The sequence below is a fragment of the Camarhynchus parvulus genome, chromosome 8 (assembly GCF_901933205.1).
Source record: "Camarhynchus parvulus chromosome 8, STF_HiC, whole genome shotgun sequence".
Lineage (NCBI taxonomy): Eukaryota > Metazoa > Chordata > Aves > Passeriformes > Thraupidae > Camarhynchus > Camarhynchus parvulus.
The window spans coordinates 26,984,726-27,005,607 of record NC_044578.1 but is presented as its reverse complement, the minus strand read 5'-3'; the positions used below and the strand labels follow the sequence as shown (position 1 = coordinate 27,005,607).

Genomic DNA, 20,882 nt, shown 5'->3' with positions numbered 1-20,882 from the left:
ACAGGATAGTGCTGACTAGAAATCAGGCAAGGCATGAACTACTCTCAGTGTTTACATCAGGAAATCACATTTCAGTTTTGGCAGGTGATACTGGAACATGCCTGCTTTACATACATGTTTTCTCTCTGTAGCCTTCAGGGATTTTGCAGCGTAGTAGAAGAGTTGGGTTCCACACAGTGCTACCCAGTATTTCGTCCAAGATGCTACCTGCAGAGAAAACAAACAAACAAACAAACCCAGAAGTGCAATGGGTAAGTGAAATGCTTCGTAACACTGAGCTGTGAAAGAGGAGGCACCATCCTGCAAGAACATGAGAGCACTGACTGTCCAGCCAAGCATCAGCCATGTTTCCAAAGCTGCTGTTTGTTACTCATGCAGGCCTATGAATGCATGAAAACTCCAGAAAGCAGAAAGAACATGTGCCTTTCCTCTCTAATCTGAGAAAAATGCTCTGCATCTTGCTCTATACTTCCTGCAATCCCTACAGAACACTTTGTGGAGTCAGAGTTCATCTGTCCCTTTCCTTTTCCATCTTAGGTGCTGCCGTAAGGTATCCCCCATCATCCTGAATACGCATTTTGATTTATAATTTATCATCAAGTATTTGCAATGTAAATGCTAAGAGTTATCATCTATTGATACATTGCTGGGATTTACCTATTGTTAAGGAAGACAAAACATGATTCTCTCCATTTTAAAGTCATCAGTAACTGTAGAAATTTTTATGCAGCATCCTCTTCTCTTCTACTTCCTAGATTATGTGTACAGCCTTACAAACTGACTAAATGCACCAAACAGAAGGATTGAAACCCTGGCAATGACGCTAAATCTTAATCAGCAAGGCAGAGGAGATCTCAGAACTGGTTGCCCAATGGCCATTTTACTGTGTTTATAACTGGGCAAAGGAAGAAGGTGAGAAAATTAATTTATTAAAAAAAAATCTTACTGTAGGTTTTTTGCCTTCTTTCAACAAAGTCTTCCTCCTGAGAACACCTTGAATAGTAACTGCTCCTGGATACAAATGAACAGCCAAATCTTCAGATTCTAGGGAGCTGAAAGGAGCATGTGAAGAGTTGTGTGAAAAAATATTTTTCCTAAAGTAATTTTCCAACCATTACCAAAAACTAATGCAAATACCTTTATTGTAATTTGAAAATGTCAACTTTCTATTTATTTGACTTCATTGTGGAAAAAGATTTTGGCTGTTACAAGGAATTGCTGTTGTGGAATTAACACTCGCAAGCAAAAGTGATCAGAAAAATTAATTAGCCAAGCAGGTAATCCTTAATTAAAAAAATTAAAACTCAAAACACGACTGAAAGACAAGAAAAATTAATTTTGAAAAAGTAAACATTTGAAGTACACTGGTAAAGTTGCTGTACATGTTAAACCTCTCCTTCAGCCCTGGCAGGAAAGATTTGACTATTTTTTGGTTAGAAACACCAGAACCATTAGCACATCAAAAACAAAGCACAGCTCAAACATGCACAATCCTTAAAATATCTGAAAGCAAGGAGAGTGGGAGGGAGCAGGAATAAAGAGTAGAAACCCAAACCACAGCTTTAAGGTGTTTTAATGCAACTGGTGCTCTACTGATCATCTGCCCTACAAAGGATTGGAGAGCAATGGGCTGAAACAAAGGCCAGGTACAGCACTGAGGAAAGAAAACTGAGCTTGATTAAAATTACAAAGCTGACTGGCTTCAAAAACATTTCCCATCAGAGAAAAGTTACACCAGGAATCATTTCAGTGAATGTCAATCAGAGCATGTAACTAAAGTGCTGAACCCAGCAGCTTTCTAGAAAAGCCAAGAGATTGAACAGCACCCAAAAATCATTGTGAAGGAAGCCAGGATTTGTTGTTTCATCCATCCTATGTCCAAAGTAAACTGGAAATGTGACAAACACTTTCACTGCAGCACCTACTGAGGATGATGATATGGAGACAATTTTGGACACTGACAGATGTGAACATGGGTTTAATTCAGTGAGACAGTGCTTGCTTCTTAACATGACAGAGGTTTCACAGTTAATGGCAATTTCTTTCCCAACTACAGCGACACAGCTGGAGACAGAATCTGTATCCATAAGGAATCAGAACAATCAGTTATGTTACTCTGTCAGCTTGCAAATATTATGTATACTAAATTGGGGGCAATTTGAATGTGTTACTCATTTTAGGCATCTCTCTGATTTCAGGGAAGAGGAGCAAAGAAATTCAAAACAGAACTGCCAGCAAAGAAAACATCTGGAATGCCATCCATTAGCACCAGGAGCAGCTTTGCTTTCCCCATGAGAACTACCAGCACTGCTCCACAGCGGCAGGCAGTTCAAAAGCTACCCTGGCAAAACATCCTTAGCCTTGATAGAAAGATCCAATGGTTCAGAATTTGGATTTGCAGACTGGAATGAACAGTCCTTATGCTGACATAGAGTAAGTCATTGAAAGGAAAAGTTTCAAGTCTGAAGAAAAAGGTCTCTACCTTTATTTTGACACATAAGTTAGAAAGGGAACATCAGAAAACACCCACTTAATTATTAAACCAAACCAAATCACCAACAGCAGAGGGAAGGTTTGACACCTCTGTGTGCAGTGGGATTGTACCTGCTGGCCTTCATGTGGCCTCGATGGCCATTTCGTGACACTCTTGTCCCCGGGCCGAGAGAATGGTACAACCTGTTCCTGTTGGATTCCATTATAAATTGGATGTGTTACATATACTGTCATTCACACAAACACCACCACTGCTACAACAGCACAGAACTTTTCTCCTGTGCATATCACAAAGCCACTTCGTCCACGTAAAAAAAAGCGAGTAATTTTATTTAGAAAAAGGCATGCAGAAGTAAATAATATGGTTTTTCATTTCATCAGATGTTCTCTTTGTCAGAACTCACAATACTGAAGTGTTTTATTGGCACTGAAGATTAACACATTTTTAGAGCAAAGTCTGCATTTAGTTTAGACCAAACCATACTGATAAAACTTATATTGAAATCTGACTTGAGATGTTACTACAAAAACGGTTTCACTTCCATGAGTATGAAAACACAGAAGCTGTTGGGCTGGAAGGAACCACAAGCTCTGTCAAAATACACCTGACATTGTTTAAAATCCTGTTGTGCTAAGTAACATGGAAATCAGCTCAGCAATATTTCAATTTTCCAGTTCATCTACGCTGTACACTTCACCTGTAAGCTCCACATTTTAAATTCATTTACCTGATCCATACTGTTATCCCTATTCAGGAACTGTGCCCCAGACCTGCCTTTAGAACACTGCTTTGCTTCACTGAACTTTGTTTTTCTGAATCAGATCCTCTTAATTGACTGAATTCCATTTAAGTCAACAAAAGCATTGTTGAGGCACTTTGTCCTCACATCCTATTTTTTTATCCATTTTTCTAGCTCCTTGTATTCTGTTGAAAGACTGAAGATCAGCAATCCTTTGAGAGCAAGCATTATCAAAAGGATATTAATGAATCACCATCTACTAACCTATTTCACAATTTGCCATCATTTGTTTCTCAACATAACACGTATCTTTGAACTTATGAATTATTTTTCACAACACACTCAAGATATAGGCAAATAAAACAATAAAGAAAAATAAAGTAAAATGAGCTGTTTATTTTTGAATACATATGGCATGCAAATTAAGTATGTTTTCTTCTTACCTTTAAGCTTGTTTTTTATTGCATAACAAGGAGGCTACCACTCTTGGAATCCTGCTATTTCAGGGAAATCTATTCAGAGACACTCAGGATGACAACCAGTGAGACTGAAGTGTCACTCAATACGCTGCCCTTAACAGGATGTAACTGCAAGGACTTGAAATTTTAGTCCTTCCAGTAATTTTGATTGGCCTGAAGGGACACTCCAATGCTGAAAACTCTTTCTCAAGTTTCAAACTAAGGTTCTGTTGCACTTAAAAAAAATCAGTGGCTCTAGTTCTCACCCCTTCTGCATTCCTCAGCTACAAGTAGAAAGGCCAGGAAAAACAAGAATACATTTTACATTTCCTTCTGTTACTTGGGGAATCTGTGTGTGGAGAAATTGTTCTCTTCCTCTTAAGGAGTACAATGCAGATTTAAGCCTTCCTACACAAAGCCTTCCTACAAGTTCCTAAAACACAGAGAAATACTGAATTCCTACTTGTACTGCATAGAAAACATTCATTAACACTGGATGTATCCCAGTTTTACCAGAGTTGATAATTCCAGGCAACTAATGCCTCTCCCTCACTTAAATATCTTTATAAAGAATTGAAACCACTGTGCTCCACTGTACAGACCAAAACCAGAGAGAGACATTCTCTGGTTATCTTGAATTTTGACACTTGCATGTCAGGGTATTACCTATGAAATCTTAAAACATGCCACATCATCTTATAAAGCAAGGAACAGACTCAAGGTTGCTGCAGATCTCTAGGAATTTCCCACGTGGTGTTGGGAATGTCTGTAAGGAACCCTATCCCTCTCCCGGAAACAGGCAAGAGAACTCACCCTGAAACACAAGAAACCTCCAACAGGGTTCCCAAAAGCTCTCTCAGGAGAGAGGCAAGCACAGAAGGCAAGTGGAATTTGGAGGAGGAATCTTCTGTTTGACATGGAGCAAACACTTTAATTGGGAGAGCCTGGGGCTGCCAGCTCTCATTAGCACAGGCATGAAAAGCTCCTGCTTTGTCTCAGAAGTCCACACAACAATTCTGAAGAGTGTTATCATAAGTTTAAACCTAAATTTTAAAGTTTCTTATGCTGCTCTGGGTAACACTCAACTCACCATTTTTTCTAACTTAATGACTTTTTCTCTTTGAGAGACAATGTGATACCAATACACAATTCCACAAGGCAGCAGGGAAGGGAAAGAAAGAAAACTTTTTGAATGTTGCGTGTGCTCTGTGATGCAGCCTACAAGTTATGAGATTGCCTTTCTGACCCCATTTGTGTTCTCTGCTCATGTGGAATGTTATCTGATGAAATTGTTAAGGGCCTTTCCTCATGTATGTATTCATATTTAAGGCATGAGGCATCCAGGAGTTCACCTTTGGCACAGAGAGATTTTCAAAGACTTCTTCCAAAATTAATTAAGAACTTTTAACTGCTTCAATGAGTTCAATCAGAATATGTCTGTGGTAACAGCTCCCAACTAAAAAGACAAAGTTTTTTGACAAAAATTCCTACAAAAAATGTAAAAGCATGGCAGAAGAAGTCATCCATGGCAACTCTGAAGCTGATGGATTACCTGAAACTGTGTTATAGAAGCAAGCAATGCACTGTACTGTGCATCTTACTCAGCTGTGGGAAGGTGAATTTGCACCTTTTTCTTTGTAAATTACAGCTGTTTGTCTTTTTCCACATTCTCAAATACAACATGAGAATGGGCTGAAGTGGTCAATGCCACCTGAGCACTCACAGGTGCTGGAAAAGGAACAACTAGTTAACTCTGGACCACAAAGTCAGACATGAGCAAGGGGCACTGTTGTGTAACAGTGAAGGGAAAAAAGGATGAGAGGGACAAAAGAGGTGACAATGTCAATGACAAGAGAGCAAAGGGACTATGAACAGATGAAGTGTCTCAGGGAAAGTGAAAATGAAAATCAGACAAACACAAACAGCACATGTGATATCCGCATATATAAAACCTTTGGGGTCTAATGGTTCTCTGGCTGAGCTCCTTCAAGGATGTGTGCACTGAGTAAGCACCTCATTAGATAAAAGCCCTAATAACCATTAGTGAGCAGAAGGTGTTTCTATGCTGCTTTAACGGATCCAGTGCACTTACTACAGCTTTTGAATGTTCTTACAGGCAGAAGATCTCTAGTTCAGTGAAAAAAGCATCATTTTCAGGACTGAGTGAGAGACTCTAAGTAACAATGTGAATAGAGAAACACAGGTTTTTCTTACCTTTCAAATGCTGGCCAGGAAGTCTCTTCACTGAGCTCAGAACCATCACTGCTACCTAGAGAAATATAACAACAGATGATACATTATTTCTTCATCTACAAACCATCTCTGTCAATTGTATCTGAACAAATCAGAATATTTGAGATTCTGAATATCAGAATATTTAAGATGAAATGCAAAAAACTACTTCAGTGAAATACTACAAGGAAAAACACTTTGTGATTTGCTTCAGGAATTTCACATACACTGAGATGGGAGATTGAAGGGACAGGGTCTAGTTCCACATTAATAAGTTGAAGAAAAGGAGCATTAATAAATAGGAACCTTATTTTCAGAATATAAAGAATACTCTAAACATGGATTTGTCTGCATTTAGAAAAACAGGTCACTTATTTAAATAATTTCTTATCAAGTCACACACAGTCATGACACAGAGGTGTAAATTCATTGCTAAATCTCCAGTTTTTGATTTGAGAAGCCTTCAACAATTTTTAAAGCTATCTCCCACTTTATCAGATCACAACAGTATTATTTCCTTCTGTGCTTTGTAAACTAATCCACAAGCACTTTATTTTAAACACTGAAAATAGAGGAAAATCCCAAAACCCAAAAGTCTGATGCATCCACTCATGGCAGTCCCATAAATAAGACAGTAACTTTACAATTCCACTAAATCCCATCAGCCTGAAAATGAGCATCTGTATTTAAATACAGATACAAGGTGGGTGTTAGCTCTAATGTTAAAAACTAGTAAATAATTATCAGTAGAGATGCTGTTAACAGAAATCAGCAGCTTCTATACACAATTCCAATCTGTTGCCTTGCTGCTCTGCACCATTCAGACCACCTCAGCTGCCCACAGGAGCTATTAGCCTTGTTCACTACTTCAAACCAACATTTCTGGCTCCAGGTAATCCCAAAGCCTAAATATCAGTGCAATTCAATGTCAGTCAATGCTTGAAGCCACCTTTTGGCACATTAACTTGCCACCTTGTTTGCTCTGCTGCCTGAACACCCATATAAAAAGGGAAGCAATAAAATAATACAATTATTTTGAAACAAACCAGAAAAAAAAAACCCAAACAAAAAATCTGAATCAATGCTTCTTACTCAACAGCTCCCTCAGAGAAACAGAGACTGAAAATGGGAACCAGTTCCCTGTAATTTTACACAGAAAATCAGCAGGGAAAAGCAGTGCCCTGAAAAAGCGTGTGTACAAAGTAGGTCTGGATATTCACTGAGTAAACATGGAGTAAAGATGGAGGCAATAAAGATTTACACACAGCAGGGGTAATTCCAGCCAAGAGCCATGAAAATCTCAGCATGGGCTGAAGTTCCCTCTGTGCAAAATTTAAGAGAAAATACAAGCCTTTATCTGCCAGCCAATTCAACTGAGATGCCTCTTCTGCAAACATTAGCTCAACATCCACATATTAACACCATCTCTGTGGGATACTAGATCATTTGGTCTCAGCTTATTCTGACTTTTTCCTAAAGGCAAGTCCTAACCTGATTCACACCAACTCTACAGAAAGAGCCATTTGTGTAGTGGAAGGAGCTATGAAATACAGAAGTGATGTTCCAGTGGAGGCTGCAAGCAGGGAGGTCAAACATTCAACAGGTAACCTGCATTACTTTCTAGAAGTGCCTTTAAGTTTTTAGTGCTTCCATTTGCAGATCATTGATCCTCAAGCATTCAGCTGCAGGGAGGGTGACAGCAGCAGGTAGCTCTGGGCACAGATGAGTAGCACAGTTACTCCTGCTTGAGTTACACTTCCTCTGAGCTGAGTAAGTGCTGGCACTTCAAGTGACCCTCTCAGACTGAATCTATCAGCAAACATTCAGGTGCCACAGGGCGGGTGAGCAAAGGAGTGGCCATAACAATAATCAGAAGTTTTGCTCAGCACAACATGGAAAAGAGAATGTGTGGGTTGAGCTCCACATTATTCCAGGCATTTCTATACAGAAAGACTACCAGGTAAATCATGAACTATCCCAGGAAAAAATGAGTAACCAGTGGAGTAACCTATCCAGATAGAGCCTGCTGTTACAGAAGAAGTCTTTGCAAAGTCCTTACCATTTCCTGGAAGAAACAACTGCCACTCAATACTTTCAGCAAATTCTACAATCCACATCACAGTGAAAAGCTCAGTGATTTATTCCATCCTAATGACACCACAGCTGCATTCTCTGTAAGGCAAAACATGAAGTCTCCTCTAATTTTTAAGTAGCATGGTTTAGGGATGAGGAGACAGAATCAGATGTAACAATTCAGAGACAACTTTAGGCAGGAATTTTGGGTAAGACCTCCCAGCTGACTGTTTTTGAAGAAGGCTTTTTGTGGTAGAATCTCCCATAGTAAGACCTTAAGGTGCTGAAATCCTTTTAGCAGCTGGAATGACAATTAGGAGGGTAGAGTTCAACCCCAACATGAAAATAGTTTTCCTTGCATATAATTGCAGTTTTCTTTGTGATTACTTGGAGCAATCTGTCCTGCAAAATGGTGCAGCAATTTCTGTCAAGTCATTCAGCCAGCACTGAAAGCATTAGGGAAACTAAGCACCTTACTTATTTTCTTACTACTGCTTAGATTTAGCTTTGTATGAGCAAGAAGCACAGATTTAATATGACTAGAGCGCTACTTAATTTAGGCCCACGTGACAGATCCACACAATTAAAACCCCCCAATGAGACAGTATTATGAAGTTATTGTTTGCATTTAAAGTAGGCTGATACATTAAAATTCTACCTGAAATGACATTTTGATGGCAACTGTATCAGCTTTGCCAATAAAGTCAAATTCAACTGCTGTGCTAAGTACACTACAGAAAGATTTAAAAGCTAGTGTTGCTTTGTAAAAATGCAAAGCAATCTAGATCAAGAGCTAAAATGTCACCTATCACAAAGTGACAATCCTTGGTACAGTATCAGTACAGTGAGAAAACCTACAAGAATTTGGGGGCTTTGTAAACCAAAAGTTTCACTTAAAAAGTTAAATCTATACAGCAATTACCAATTACACTTAAAAGGAACATCAATTTGTAAAAAACTGGACAAAACATCATAGCAACTGACTTAACATTGACATTGATGCCTACAGGGGTTGTAAAAATTGTAACAAAAACCTGGAAAAGGTTGAATTTTAGTGTTTGACTAACATCCATATAAAAACATCTCCAACAGGATTTTTTAGATTCTAGAACCCTCTAGGAGATACTTCGCAAGACACAAGTTCTGATACTAAGAAACACCCCATTCCTAAAAAGCAAAACAAAATACCTGACATCCCTTCCTTCCAAAACAAAACAGAGGTAAAAGGGACTGTTTTTAACTTAATAAAAGTTAGATGTCTAGCCAAGTTCTGTTTCAACATTAAGTGCACTATTTGAGTGTCACCTCAACTGGAAATATTTCATTCATTCAGTACTCTAAAAATATATCACCTTCTTAAATTCTTCTCAAGTATGTACTCAATATTTGAGTTTTTCCAACAACCTCAAGCAAGTTCTTCAGGTTAAACTTAATAAAAAATCCTAGGTAGTATAAGCCCTTTCTGTTAGTAAAAGTTCTAAACACACTTTGGCTTTATGTAAGAAGCCACTTAACACAAAACACTATCTTCCTAGTTTTCTTCATTGCTAATAAATTTATGGTGCAGGATTGAAATGAAATAAAATAAAATCTTTATGAAGGTTTTTTCCCCTGTTTTAGGAATAACAGCATTTGGCAAGATGGCTTTTTTGCTAACTGTGCTGGTGATTATCTGAGAAGGCTCAGGATTGCCTGCAGAGCCCCAGCACTGCAGCTCTGGTCAGATGTGAATTTTCTGCTCACATCTGCAGATGTGCACAGGCAGATGGATGTCTGTGAGATGTCTGTGCTCCAGGCACACAAACAGCATGAGGTTCCCAGTTATGGGAGAGGGAATGCCTGTGCTATCCCACATCCACTCCCCTGGTCACGGCACCCACTCGCTGCCCCAGGTCTGGGGATATTGAACACTTAACACAGGCTTTCTTTATCCAGAAGTTAGTCCCCAAAGTTAAACAGGTGTTAATATAAACAAACCAACCCCAAAGAGTTTAAAAAGTCTTCAGACTAAAAATTCTTTCCCCTTCCCAAATCTGTCATTGACACTCTCCTGGCTCCGGTTACACCGCGTCTCCAGAGCCGGGGACGGACCCAGCAGAGCCTGAAAATCTACCATGAAAACTGAAAAATTCTACCACACAGAACTGGTCAAGAGGCCTGAACATACATGGCTGCAGCACAGCACAGTCCAGACAGCACCACAGAGATGGGCTCCATGCCCTGAAAGCTCTGCTTTGCTTGGTGGGTTCACAACCACACTGCAAATCCTCATATGCAGTTCATGACTATTTAACTATTTCAGTTCAGTTTAAGCAGCTCAGCTCTGGCTCCCCAGTTCATCAAAAACAGATGGCAGGAACTCTGGCAATATCATGCCAGAGAATTGATAGAAACTTTTAATACCATCACTGAGTTTCATTGTGAAGAATCAGCAAAAGCAAATAACCCAATGGATAGAGATGGGGCAGAAACAGGGGGTTTGTATAACTACATTGATGTAAACACATCCAGAGAGTGAGCCTTGGAGCAAACAGTACCAAGAAAGTATCAAGTTCTTCTTGGGGAAGAACTGGAGTGCTAGACTGTATCTTCCCCTCTCAAATCCAGGCACCTACGTGTGCATTTTTAACCTGTAATATTATACAGTTTTTAAATTTATCCTATCACTAAAGAAGCACTAATTCACAATAGAAAAACCATGTATCAACATTTAAGGCAAGAGACAGCCATTCATACACTCATATAAAGAAAATATATAAATAAACCTGACATATTTCTTCTGCCTGAAACCCTACCTGAAATCTGATCTGATGACTCAGTCCTACCCACCTGAACAGCACAGTACAGGTTAAAGAATCAAACAAACACTGACTGTGTAAAGGTCTTCCCTGCTCTACAGGCTGCCAAGACCCCTGAAAGTAAATGCATACACTGTATACCTACACCTATACTTCATTTATTTAAAGAGAAATATAATCCCTTGTAGAATTCAATAACTTCGAGGTGGTGACTTAATAGAGGAATTCATTAAAAAGCTGATTTCTCATACGTATTTCATCCAATTTAGTTTGGAAATGTACTGTTCTTACAAAGGCACTTTCTTACATTATTCTGATTTAGAATTCCTTTCTTTGACTCTAGAGCATTAATTCTTCCAATTGCATTAGGACAAAAACGCTGAAGTTATCCTCCTGTGATTGCAACACACAAACAAAGGCAAATGTTCAATAGTTCTCATTTTTCCAGAGCTTTCATCCATATCATTGCAGATCAGGAAAAATAAGTGGGAAAAAAATAGCTTAAAAAGAATTTTAATCCAACACTGCTACAAACACAACCCATTAATGTTTCCTTTGAATTTTTAAACACCTCAAGTTATAATCTCAATTTCAGCAGTGTTCCTGTGTTCATACCTTGACATCTGTTTTGAAGTGGTATGCATGAAACAGCACTCTCAAAGAATAACTTCCTTAGCAAAATGACTTTGCATCCTCTAGGTTAGATGCTCTAAGAGGAGAAAAGCCACACAGAAGCAGTATATGAAAAGAGGGGCCTATTTTACACAGCTCCCTTTACTTCTTAGGAATTATCTGAACAATTTGCCATTGTAAACCAACTCAGCTTAAGAAATTCAGTAATGCAGCAGAGCCAAATTGGTGGAAAGAAATGGTGGAAATCCAAAGCTTCTGAGAACATTCATGAAACAAGCTGAACATTCCTGCAAAGATACTTAAGAGCACACTTAAGCAATACTTTAAAAGTGTAAGAAAATTGGGAATGAATAGAAAACCATATATTCTTTGGAAAAATATCTTATGAATTAAAGGAAGTTTCATGCTATTTCTGAGTGGAACCAGGATCTAGTAAAATCATCTTAATTTTAGGTGAGGAGGTGACAGGAGGCAAATACAGGCATGAGAACAGGTGGTGCAAGCTTGCAGGTGGTTCCTTGAAGCCAGCCAAAAGCAATGCTCACACCTCAGGAGGGCACAGTGTACACAGTGACCTCACCAAAACAGTGACCTCATCCAAACACAGCCCTCCAAGAACAAAACCACGTTGTAGCTTTAGGCCTGGCTGATAGCAGTGAGTGGGGGCTCTCAATGAACTTCCTTTACTGCAAAGTAAAAGCATCTGTCCCAATTTACTGAAAGCACATATTCTGCACTGTCTGCACAAAACCGACATTTTCAGCACTATTCATCTGTCTGTATTTGCTTGTGCTGTCTCTCAAAAGTGTCTGCAATCACCAGAAATAAAGTGGGGTCCTAAGGACTCAAGCCATAAAACCTCTTTTTAGCCACTCACCTAAGAATGAGATGAGAATCATATCCTTGAGGATTTAAATTCTCTAAGTGATTATGAAGAGCTCCAACTATAACCAGTTCAAATGTAGTCATCTACCTTATAAATACCTAAAACTTAAAGAGACTATTTTCTCTTGTTACACTCCTGAATTCAAGAGAACATTTCTCATCTAACACTGTATATGGGACTGGACAAGTGTTTCTTCCTTCTTATTAGGATAGCCCTGGCACTGCTGGAAAAATATTTCTCACTTTTTAAAATCTTCGTCCAGATAACAAGCACCTATTTATAATACAGGAGGATGGCAACAGAACCAGAGGTACAGCTCCCTGATTCCCGCATAACCCCTGACTATCAGCTATGGAACACCTTCCCACAGCTCTAGGAACAAAAACTGTTTTGAACCAAGCACAAGAAATCAATATAAAAGAGGCTGTATCTTTAATATTTTTGAGTTTGTTTGTTCTCAGAATGAGTTGAATGTTGAGGCACACTCAGCCTCCAATAGCTGAAATTAAGAAAATAATCTGATAAAGTTCTCTGACCACAGCTGTCACATCACAGATCAGCCTGTTTTGACAAAAACCTGTACCTGTCTCACTTACTGCACTGCTGCTGCTTTAGGAATCATTCATTGCAATAAAAAACACCCAGTTAGTATATTCTTCATCTGTGAAAGGTTAATGACACGGGTGTAAAAACTGTGGCATGCTCTGCACCATTCCCAGAGTGGACTGTCAGCCTTTCCCAGCAGGGCATAACCAAAATGTCCATCACCACTTCAATGTGTGCTTTAGGTTGCAGACTTGCTGATGGATACCTGTGGACAGTGTTGTTACACTGATGGTGTTTTGATATTTAACAGAGGCAGATCCTATCAGACCCTCCAATATGAAAGGACTGGAAAGGTCTAAACACCTCTGAGTCCTCAAAACACAGGAGTGATTTAAAGCAGCATTACAGTTGTCTTTAAAGGCACATTCAAGGTGCTGACATAGCAGAAACTCTGTCCATGTTTTGAAGAAGGATCATTTACCCAAAAAGTAAAGTCCCATATAGGCTTATATGTAAAAAAGGTAGTCCTGTTTCTAGAGCAACAGGTTTAAATCCACATTTATGGGCAAGGTGAGGAATAACACTCCTTTCAGTACACTCATTCAGGAGACATTTTCCTGACAGTCTTTTGAAGCTGTGTTGTAGGATACCATAAACCTCCTCTCTGCTGCAGTGACTGTACTAATTCCAAGTCCTGAGTAAACAGACTACTTCAAACATGATGGAGGAACTCAGCAGCTTCAATCAACTTCCTTAAATCCTGCTGAGGCAGCAGCACAGAATGCCAGACAACTTACATTTCCAAGAATTCTGCAGTAATAGATACTGCAAACCTCCAGAACCTACCCTCTTCTTCCATATATATTTCTAGCACCTCTATCAAACTTTTCTGTCATTGAAATTTTCATCATCAAGGAGCAGCAAAAATAACACCACTGCTGGACTATCAAAAGTGATAAAACTGAGTATGGGGAGGCTGGAGATGAAAGAGAATGGGAGAAGGGAATTTCTAACAACAAATGCTGATCTTGCACAAAATGCCCAAGGTTGCTGTTTTACAAGTCATTTATACAAGCCTTCTAAAGTGGCAATTTTGTTCCAGCTTGTCAGGTCATGCTTGAGCCAGAAAACAGAACTGAAAAATTCAGAGAGGAAACAAAGTAGGAAAACCCTATATTCTCCAAAATATAAAAATGGTGACTGGGTCTCAATTGTACCTTACTGAAACTGCCTGTCAGCTCTGGCAAGCCTTCCCTGCTAGGTTGTAATGGAGGTACAGAAGTAATTTACTCAGGAGAAAAAGACTGCAGAGACTTTCTTAAGTATTCAGATAGAAAACATCCATAAAACATTGCCCTGAGAAAAGGGCAATGTTACATTTCAGCAATGGTGACAAAAGTTTGGGTCTCCTGCACCATGCAAACCCTGGGAATGGAAGCTGCCTGGATGCTGAGGAGAAGCACCATTCCTGATGGATGGCTTTGAAATGGAAAACTTTGCTACTGCAGAGAACCTGCAGGGAACAGAGACAGGCAATGCACATTAAATAGTGGAAGCTGCCTGATGTGAACAGGTTCACTTAGACCAGCTACTTAGGTCTAATTCTATACGGCCTTCTCCTCAAGAAAATACATGTACAGCTCCTGAAAGGAGCATCATCTGACAATCTGTGACCTTGTTTCCTTCCATGAAGGCTAAAAAGCAAAACTGCTTTTAAAATTCAGTTATCCAAAGAAATGTGAAGCACTACAAGGATCTTTCATCATCATAAATGCATAAAAATTCAACACCATTGAAACAAATGATTCTGAAGAAAACCAAACAAATACTACCAAACAAATGATTCTGAAGAAAAGGACTGCAGGGAGAGGTTCCATTTGTCAGCCCTGGCTACAAACAGGTGGATTTGAGAGGCACTTGTGTCCTCTCCTCCCTCCACCTAAAAGATCTATGTGCAACAGGAAAAAGGAGCATCTCTTCTCACAGAGGAAACCCAGGCAGCAGAACTTCTCAAAACAAAGCATCACCCTAAATATATGAAGATAAATAATTTATCAAAATTTAGTAGATTCTGACATTTTGAGGAATTTGAAAGTTAGATTTCTATCTTCTGTCGAAATCAGAAGCATTTAGAAATTATGCTCTTAAAACTGTCAGCAATTTACACTGTCAAGTCAATATGGCATTTTAAATAGAAATCCTACTATAAAACTTGAATTGATTTAGGGGGGGAAAAGATAATAGAAAATCATGTCCCATACTTCCTTTCACCTCCACTGAGGAAGAGGAGTATTGGAAGCTGCTATGACTAACAGGGATAAAGAAGAAAAAAAAAAAACAACCAACCAAAAAACCCCAAACAACAACAACGGAAAAAACCCAAAACAAAAATCTTTTTCATAATTTCTCAGTTCATGGTGTGTAAATGAAATCACCCTCCTTGCCCTGCATTTCTCAGATTTGTTAGACAACAGAAGCAATAATTTGGAACAGCACTGCTCAATCACCAACTAATTGTGCTAAAACCTTTATTAAAAGCCCAGGCAGTGCCTGGGTGTGTTTGCAGCTCCTACCTATTGAAATCCCACTGGACAGGGTGGAGCTCTCAGCCTGCCCTCGGGAGGGGACGTGGGGCTCCATGACGCTGTCATCCAGCAGGTGCCGCGGTCCCGCGTTGGGGAATGTCGCGCTTTTGAACTCCGCTGTGTTCATCTTGTGGATGAAACTAGAAACCAAGGAGGACACAACGTTACAACCTTGCCTTTGGGACCTCCCAGGAGTTGCTTTGACATCCTGAAGGATTGTGTGCAGTGTGCTCCTAAAGCCAAACTAAATCATGGCCAAGCCATAAGCAATTGTACACAAATTGATAAATTAATTTACCTAAATTACTGGTAGGAATCGCCAGTTTTAAAACTGCACAGAACTAGTGTAACAAAGAGGAACTCAGGAGTACATTAACAATTACTTTCAATATCTTATGCTACTTTTGTTTTCTATAACACTGTAGTTTTGTCTTCTCCAACACTATATTTTTGTCTTCTGTAACACTTCTATAAGTGAACTGCAGTGCTGCATTCTAGCTCATTAAAGGTAAACTTAAATAATAGAAGTTATTCATTACTGAGCAGATACAATCTTGCATTTTGAAGACAAGGGAAACGATGAGATAATGATCAAGATAACATTAGAAGTACAATTATATAGAAAATGCCTGAAGCCATTACTAAACAGAGTTAGTGTACAAAGAAAGTCCATAAAGGAGGTCTCCATGTAAAAATACCAATAAAGCAGTGATATAGCTTTGAATTTGAAATAATTACAGTGGCATTGAGTTACTAAACAGTGGAAGTTTTGTCATTCAGAAAGAGCCATTCTGGTTAACTCATTGACTAGTCTTATAATCAAAACTTCAGCTTTCCTATTTTGATTAATTCTCTTTGGTTGGGATACCAGCATTATAGTTCTGAGCTTGCTCCCTAGCCACAAATTGCTCTATAAGTGAAGTACTGTGTACAAGTCATGCTACTTTTTACAAGCAAAACTTTTGTATTGAAAGATGATAAATCACTTAAAAAAAAAAAGCTCAGGACTTTTTAGGTTAAACAAAATGCTGACTTGTATCCCAGACTGTGACATTTCCTATGTCCATGGGGTATCAGGTTCCGAGGTGAAGGGGGTGTTGGTGGTAGCAAGGCTCCTTCAGCTGCAACATTTTTCCTTCCACTTTGTGGAGATGCTCCAACTTCAGAGCCTGGGAAGAAAAAAGACATTATTCCCAAGTCATTTCAGAATTACTGTCAGGGTCACTTATCAGAAAATAATGGAAAAGTTGCACAAAACTTCCTTAACTCCCTTTATAAGAGATAGCTTCAGTAAAACTCATTGATCTATTGATAGTTAAACCCCCTGCACTTCAGGGTTTTTGCACAGGATTAAAACCTAACACATTTATTTCAAATAGACCATCCAGTGGAAGTATTTTGCAAGTCCTAAAGGTGGCTGCATTTACTATACCAGCACTGGGCATGTCCCACTGATTCTGCATTTTCAAACTCCTGCCTTCAACCACTTTTGGCATTGATCAAGAAGAATGTTCATTTTTGGAAGCATATTATGCCATGAGAAGTTTAGATGAAGGCCCTTCTGTCTAGACACAACAAAGAATGAATATTTAATAGCTGTTCACCCCAAATGACATTAACAACTTAGTGCCACAATACATACAAGAACCTAAAAAAATTACTCAATTCCTTCTTTACAGATCACCTTTAGACTTTTTATTACAAACATGCAGTGTTTAAACTTCACACTTCTTTATAGCCTCAGGCAAATATTTTCCACATCTGCAATTCTTAAATAATGCACATGACAACCTCAAGTCTTCTCACATTTATTAAGCATTTACCTACTAAATCTTCTCTGGAAGCAGCAGAGTGGGGGGTGCTGGTCCCTGGTTCTATCTTTAATGAAAGTCTGCATTAAAGAAACATTAAAAATTACTTTATCAGGAAATAAAAATATAAGTTTATGAAGAAGAATTTTTAAAATTTATGATTGCAAGCTGCCTGATTCTATGATTGCAAGGAATACTATGAAGGTAATACAAACAGTGCAGAGTTATCTTTAGCACACACTATTTCCAGACTTGATTTTCCCTGCCTATTGCTTTGGTTCACACAGACCATCAGGACCTTCAGTGCCCTGGGATGGCTGGCACACACATGAAACTGCTACTCCAGCTAAAACCTGGGAAAAATAAAATTGAAAATAATACACAACTTCTCCCCCACCTTGGCCAAAACATTTATTCTTGGAACACTTCATATTTTAAATTTTTTTATGAAGTGCACTAGTGTGCTGAGTACCAAGTCTTTTGTCTTTACTGGTCCAAAAGCCAAAATCCTCTTCTGTGTTTAGGAAAATACATTATCAACTTGATTTCAGCCATAATTCAAGCTTTTTCTGTAACTTTTTAATGCCATTTCCAGTGGGCCCACAAAGAAGGCAGACTGCAGGGGCAGATAACTCCAGGAAGATGAAGTGTATCTTGTCCACACAGTTTTTAGAACTAAAATCTTTGAAACTACTAACACTGAAAAAGCATCTATTTAATTTTGGGGAGGAAAAGTTTAAAGTTTGACAGCTCCTCTCCCTCCCATTCCAGACAGTATAGCAATGATTCATTACAATTTTATAATTTAATTTTTTCAAACAAAATCTTTTAGGAAGAAAAACCATGTATTCAAGTCACAGTTGTTGTTCTCTAACTTCAACCTTTTTGCTGATAGACACCTTAGGGGATGAAAAGTAGAAGAGTCATTTTAAGAACAATTCTTCAAACACAATCCTTGACCATAAAAACATTTAGTCTGGAGATGTACGAAACCCATCAGTGCAAAGCCAGACGTTGTGAACAGCAGCCACGCTTCTGATTTATGTGCCATTGTCTCCAGTCATTGCCCTGCTACCAAAACATGGATTGCACAGGATGAAGAGACTGCAGCTCCTTCATCAATCAAATTCCCCCTGCTAGTGAGTCCTAGCCAGTGAAGGTGGAGGAAGGTGGAGAGTGGAATTCATGAATACAGTGCCCTAAGGAGACACTGCAGGTAAGAAGCTTGGGTTTGGGTTGGCTTTTTTTTCCTTCCTTCAAATGTTTGACCACGGAGCTTTACTCTCAGTGATAGACAAGTGACATTTCCCAAATCAGGCTGTAGAACATCCCAGGAAAAAGGTGATGTGGATGTTTCCACAGGGACAGGCAGAGAACAACTTCCAAAGCTCAGAAGAGAAGCCAAGGGTCTGAGTCCTCATTAACTGTTCTCTGACATAAACTGAAGGGTCCCCATTTGCTGCTTTTCAGTAAATCCAAGCCAGGGCTATTAAATGGCAAAGTACAGCTGCTATTGAAGTGTGCATCCCCCTCCTGCCATTCCAAGGGAGCTGCACAAGTAACCAATTCAAGCCCTCCGAGGTGACAAACTTCCCGGGCGGGCAGGATGGGAATGGGTGGGGAACCTCCTCAAGCACATCAGCCAATGAACAAAACCCTCCTTCATAGGCAACAGATTTGCCTCAGGGTGTTTCCTACCTTCAGTTCCTGTCTCTTGCCAGAGATTCCCCCCCCCCCAGTTTTGCTGGATGCCAAGTCACTTATTACAGTAATAATCTTTTAATTAAGGACATGGAAACCTTGGGTGGGAGGCTGGGAGGAACAGGCAGAGAACTTGCCTCTCAAAAACCAAGTGCTTACGTTTTACTCACACTTTATAACCTAATCAAAGAGGAAAGTATAAAATGAAGCATTATCTGCAAGTGAAAGCTGTAAGTCACCCTCAGTAAAAATCTGGGGCTGGATGCATAGATGGTTTTGTCCTGATAAAGAATGACTTAAGCCATCTCCAACCACAGGACTCCTCTAAATGACAGAACAGTGTTACAGGTGAGCCACGTGTACAAAGTCTTTCTCAGCAGACCAAACCCATCTGAAGCAAGGTCTGGCACAGAAAAGGGAGCAGATCTGCCATTCAGCATGTGGGAAAGTGCCTTGAGCACAACATCCTGCTGGAACCACAGCTGCTCACAGCTGCTGTGTCTGAGGTGCACCAGCACAGAATCACAAATAGTGTGGGTCTGAAGGAACCCTAAATCTCATCTAGTTCCAGTCCCCTGCCATGGGCAGGGACACCCACATAATATAACACAATTCCCCAATCCAAGTGCAATCTCACAAGTGACAGGCTTTGAGTTATAGAAGTAATTTTGTAATAAGTTATGGTCAGTTTATAGCATTTTGTACTTACTTGTAATTATCATCTTCTACAAACTTTTGTAGTTCTTCTATGTACTGAACTGAGTTTAGGTATTTTTGGACATGAGGCAACATAGGAATATCTGGAAAACAGACAGCATTCACTGACACTGTGCCACTCATTGGTAAGCAAAGTTTTTTTTCCCAGAAACTATTTGAACAGATTCAGATTTCTTGCCTTTTGATGTGAGATGGAGGTACAAATTACAGGCCCTAATGATACTGAAATTTTAGAACTTCATAGCAATTCTCATGCATTGAGCTGACACTCTCCACACACACAAACCCCAGAGCTGCTCATCAGAGCACACATAAGGGAAAAGTAAGACAACATCCTTGGCTAAACCAAAGGCCCAGAACTGGAACATGGACCCCTTCACAACCCACATTCTCTTTACACTGAGCTTTCAGTGAAGCCACAATCCTGTGCTAATTCACATCCCACCACCACAAACACAGCATTAGGACTTTGCTAGCATGGGAAGAGGACTGTGAGGGAAACCATCTTTGAAGAAATAAATACATTATTTGATCTAGGGACAGAACTACAAATGTCCAAAAGACAAGCTGAATGTATTTTATTATCTCCAGAAAAAATACTATTCCAAAAGAAAACCTACTTTTAGAAATCAGTCATAAAATTATGAACACAGGGATACAAGCTTATAAATACCAGTAAAACTACTCTTTGAGTATGATGTACTACACATTTATCATCAGAAAATATATACTACAGTTTGCTCAATGTAAGAGAAAGGCAATTTTATTCTGTCTCCTCACTCTGATGGGTGATTGTCTTAACCAACAATAGTAGAATAAACCCAGACTTTTGGGCTGAGAGATGAGGGAGGGTGTTAATGGCATTCACAGGGGTCCAGCCTTACTTAAATTGAATCACAGCAGACAAAAATGAAAGGTTTTTAAGTTCTTCTCTTTCACACTGTGATATTTACACACTAGCTTACCATATTCACACGACTGCTGCAAGTCTGAGATAATTCGAAGAATGTTGTTCATTAAATTTGTTCTTTGCTCACTTTCCAGAATGCTTGCTGTTGAGGGGTAGGCAGAGTCAATATATGTCAAGTCTGACAGATAAATACCTGCAATGAGATTAGAATAAGAAGTTTCTTTGTTTAATGTCTTTCACTGAGCAGAAAAAAAACCCTGTCATCAAGAATATTGTGAAGAATTTTTGCTTGCACTAAC

At 39.2% G+C, this 20,882-nt stretch overlaps 1 protein-coding gene across 4 annotated transcripts in view; it reads right to left on the bottom strand.

Moving 5' to 3' along the window:
- The window catches only part of RALGPS2 (Ral GEF with PH domain and SH3 binding motif 2), a 115,719-nt gene that overhangs the window by 16,202 nt on the left and 78,635 nt on the right, over positions 1–20,882 (bottom strand). For 3 of the 4 annotated variants that reach the window (XM_030953759.1, XM_030953760.1, XM_030953761.1), the window contains exons 9-17: positions 20,639–20,776; positions 19,666–19,756; positions 17,268–17,335; positions 16,478–16,613; positions 15,433–15,584; positions 5,906–5,960; positions 2,605–2,682; positions 947–1,052; positions 115–207 (exon numbers count right to left, since the gene is read on the bottom strand). In XM_030953759.1, coding sequence (XP_030809619.1) covers positions 115–207; positions 947–1,052; positions 2,605–2,682; positions 5,906–5,960; positions 15,433–15,584; positions 16,478–16,613; positions 17,268–17,335; positions 19,666–19,756; positions 20,639–20,776 — 917 coding nt within the window. The remainder of the gene's footprint in view (positions 1–114; positions 208–946; positions 1,053–2,604; positions 2,683–5,905; positions 5,961–15,432; positions 15,585–16,477; positions 16,614–17,267; positions 17,336–19,665; positions 19,757–20,638; positions 20,777–20,882) is intronic. The other variant, XM_030953763.1, reaches the window with a different exon arrangement.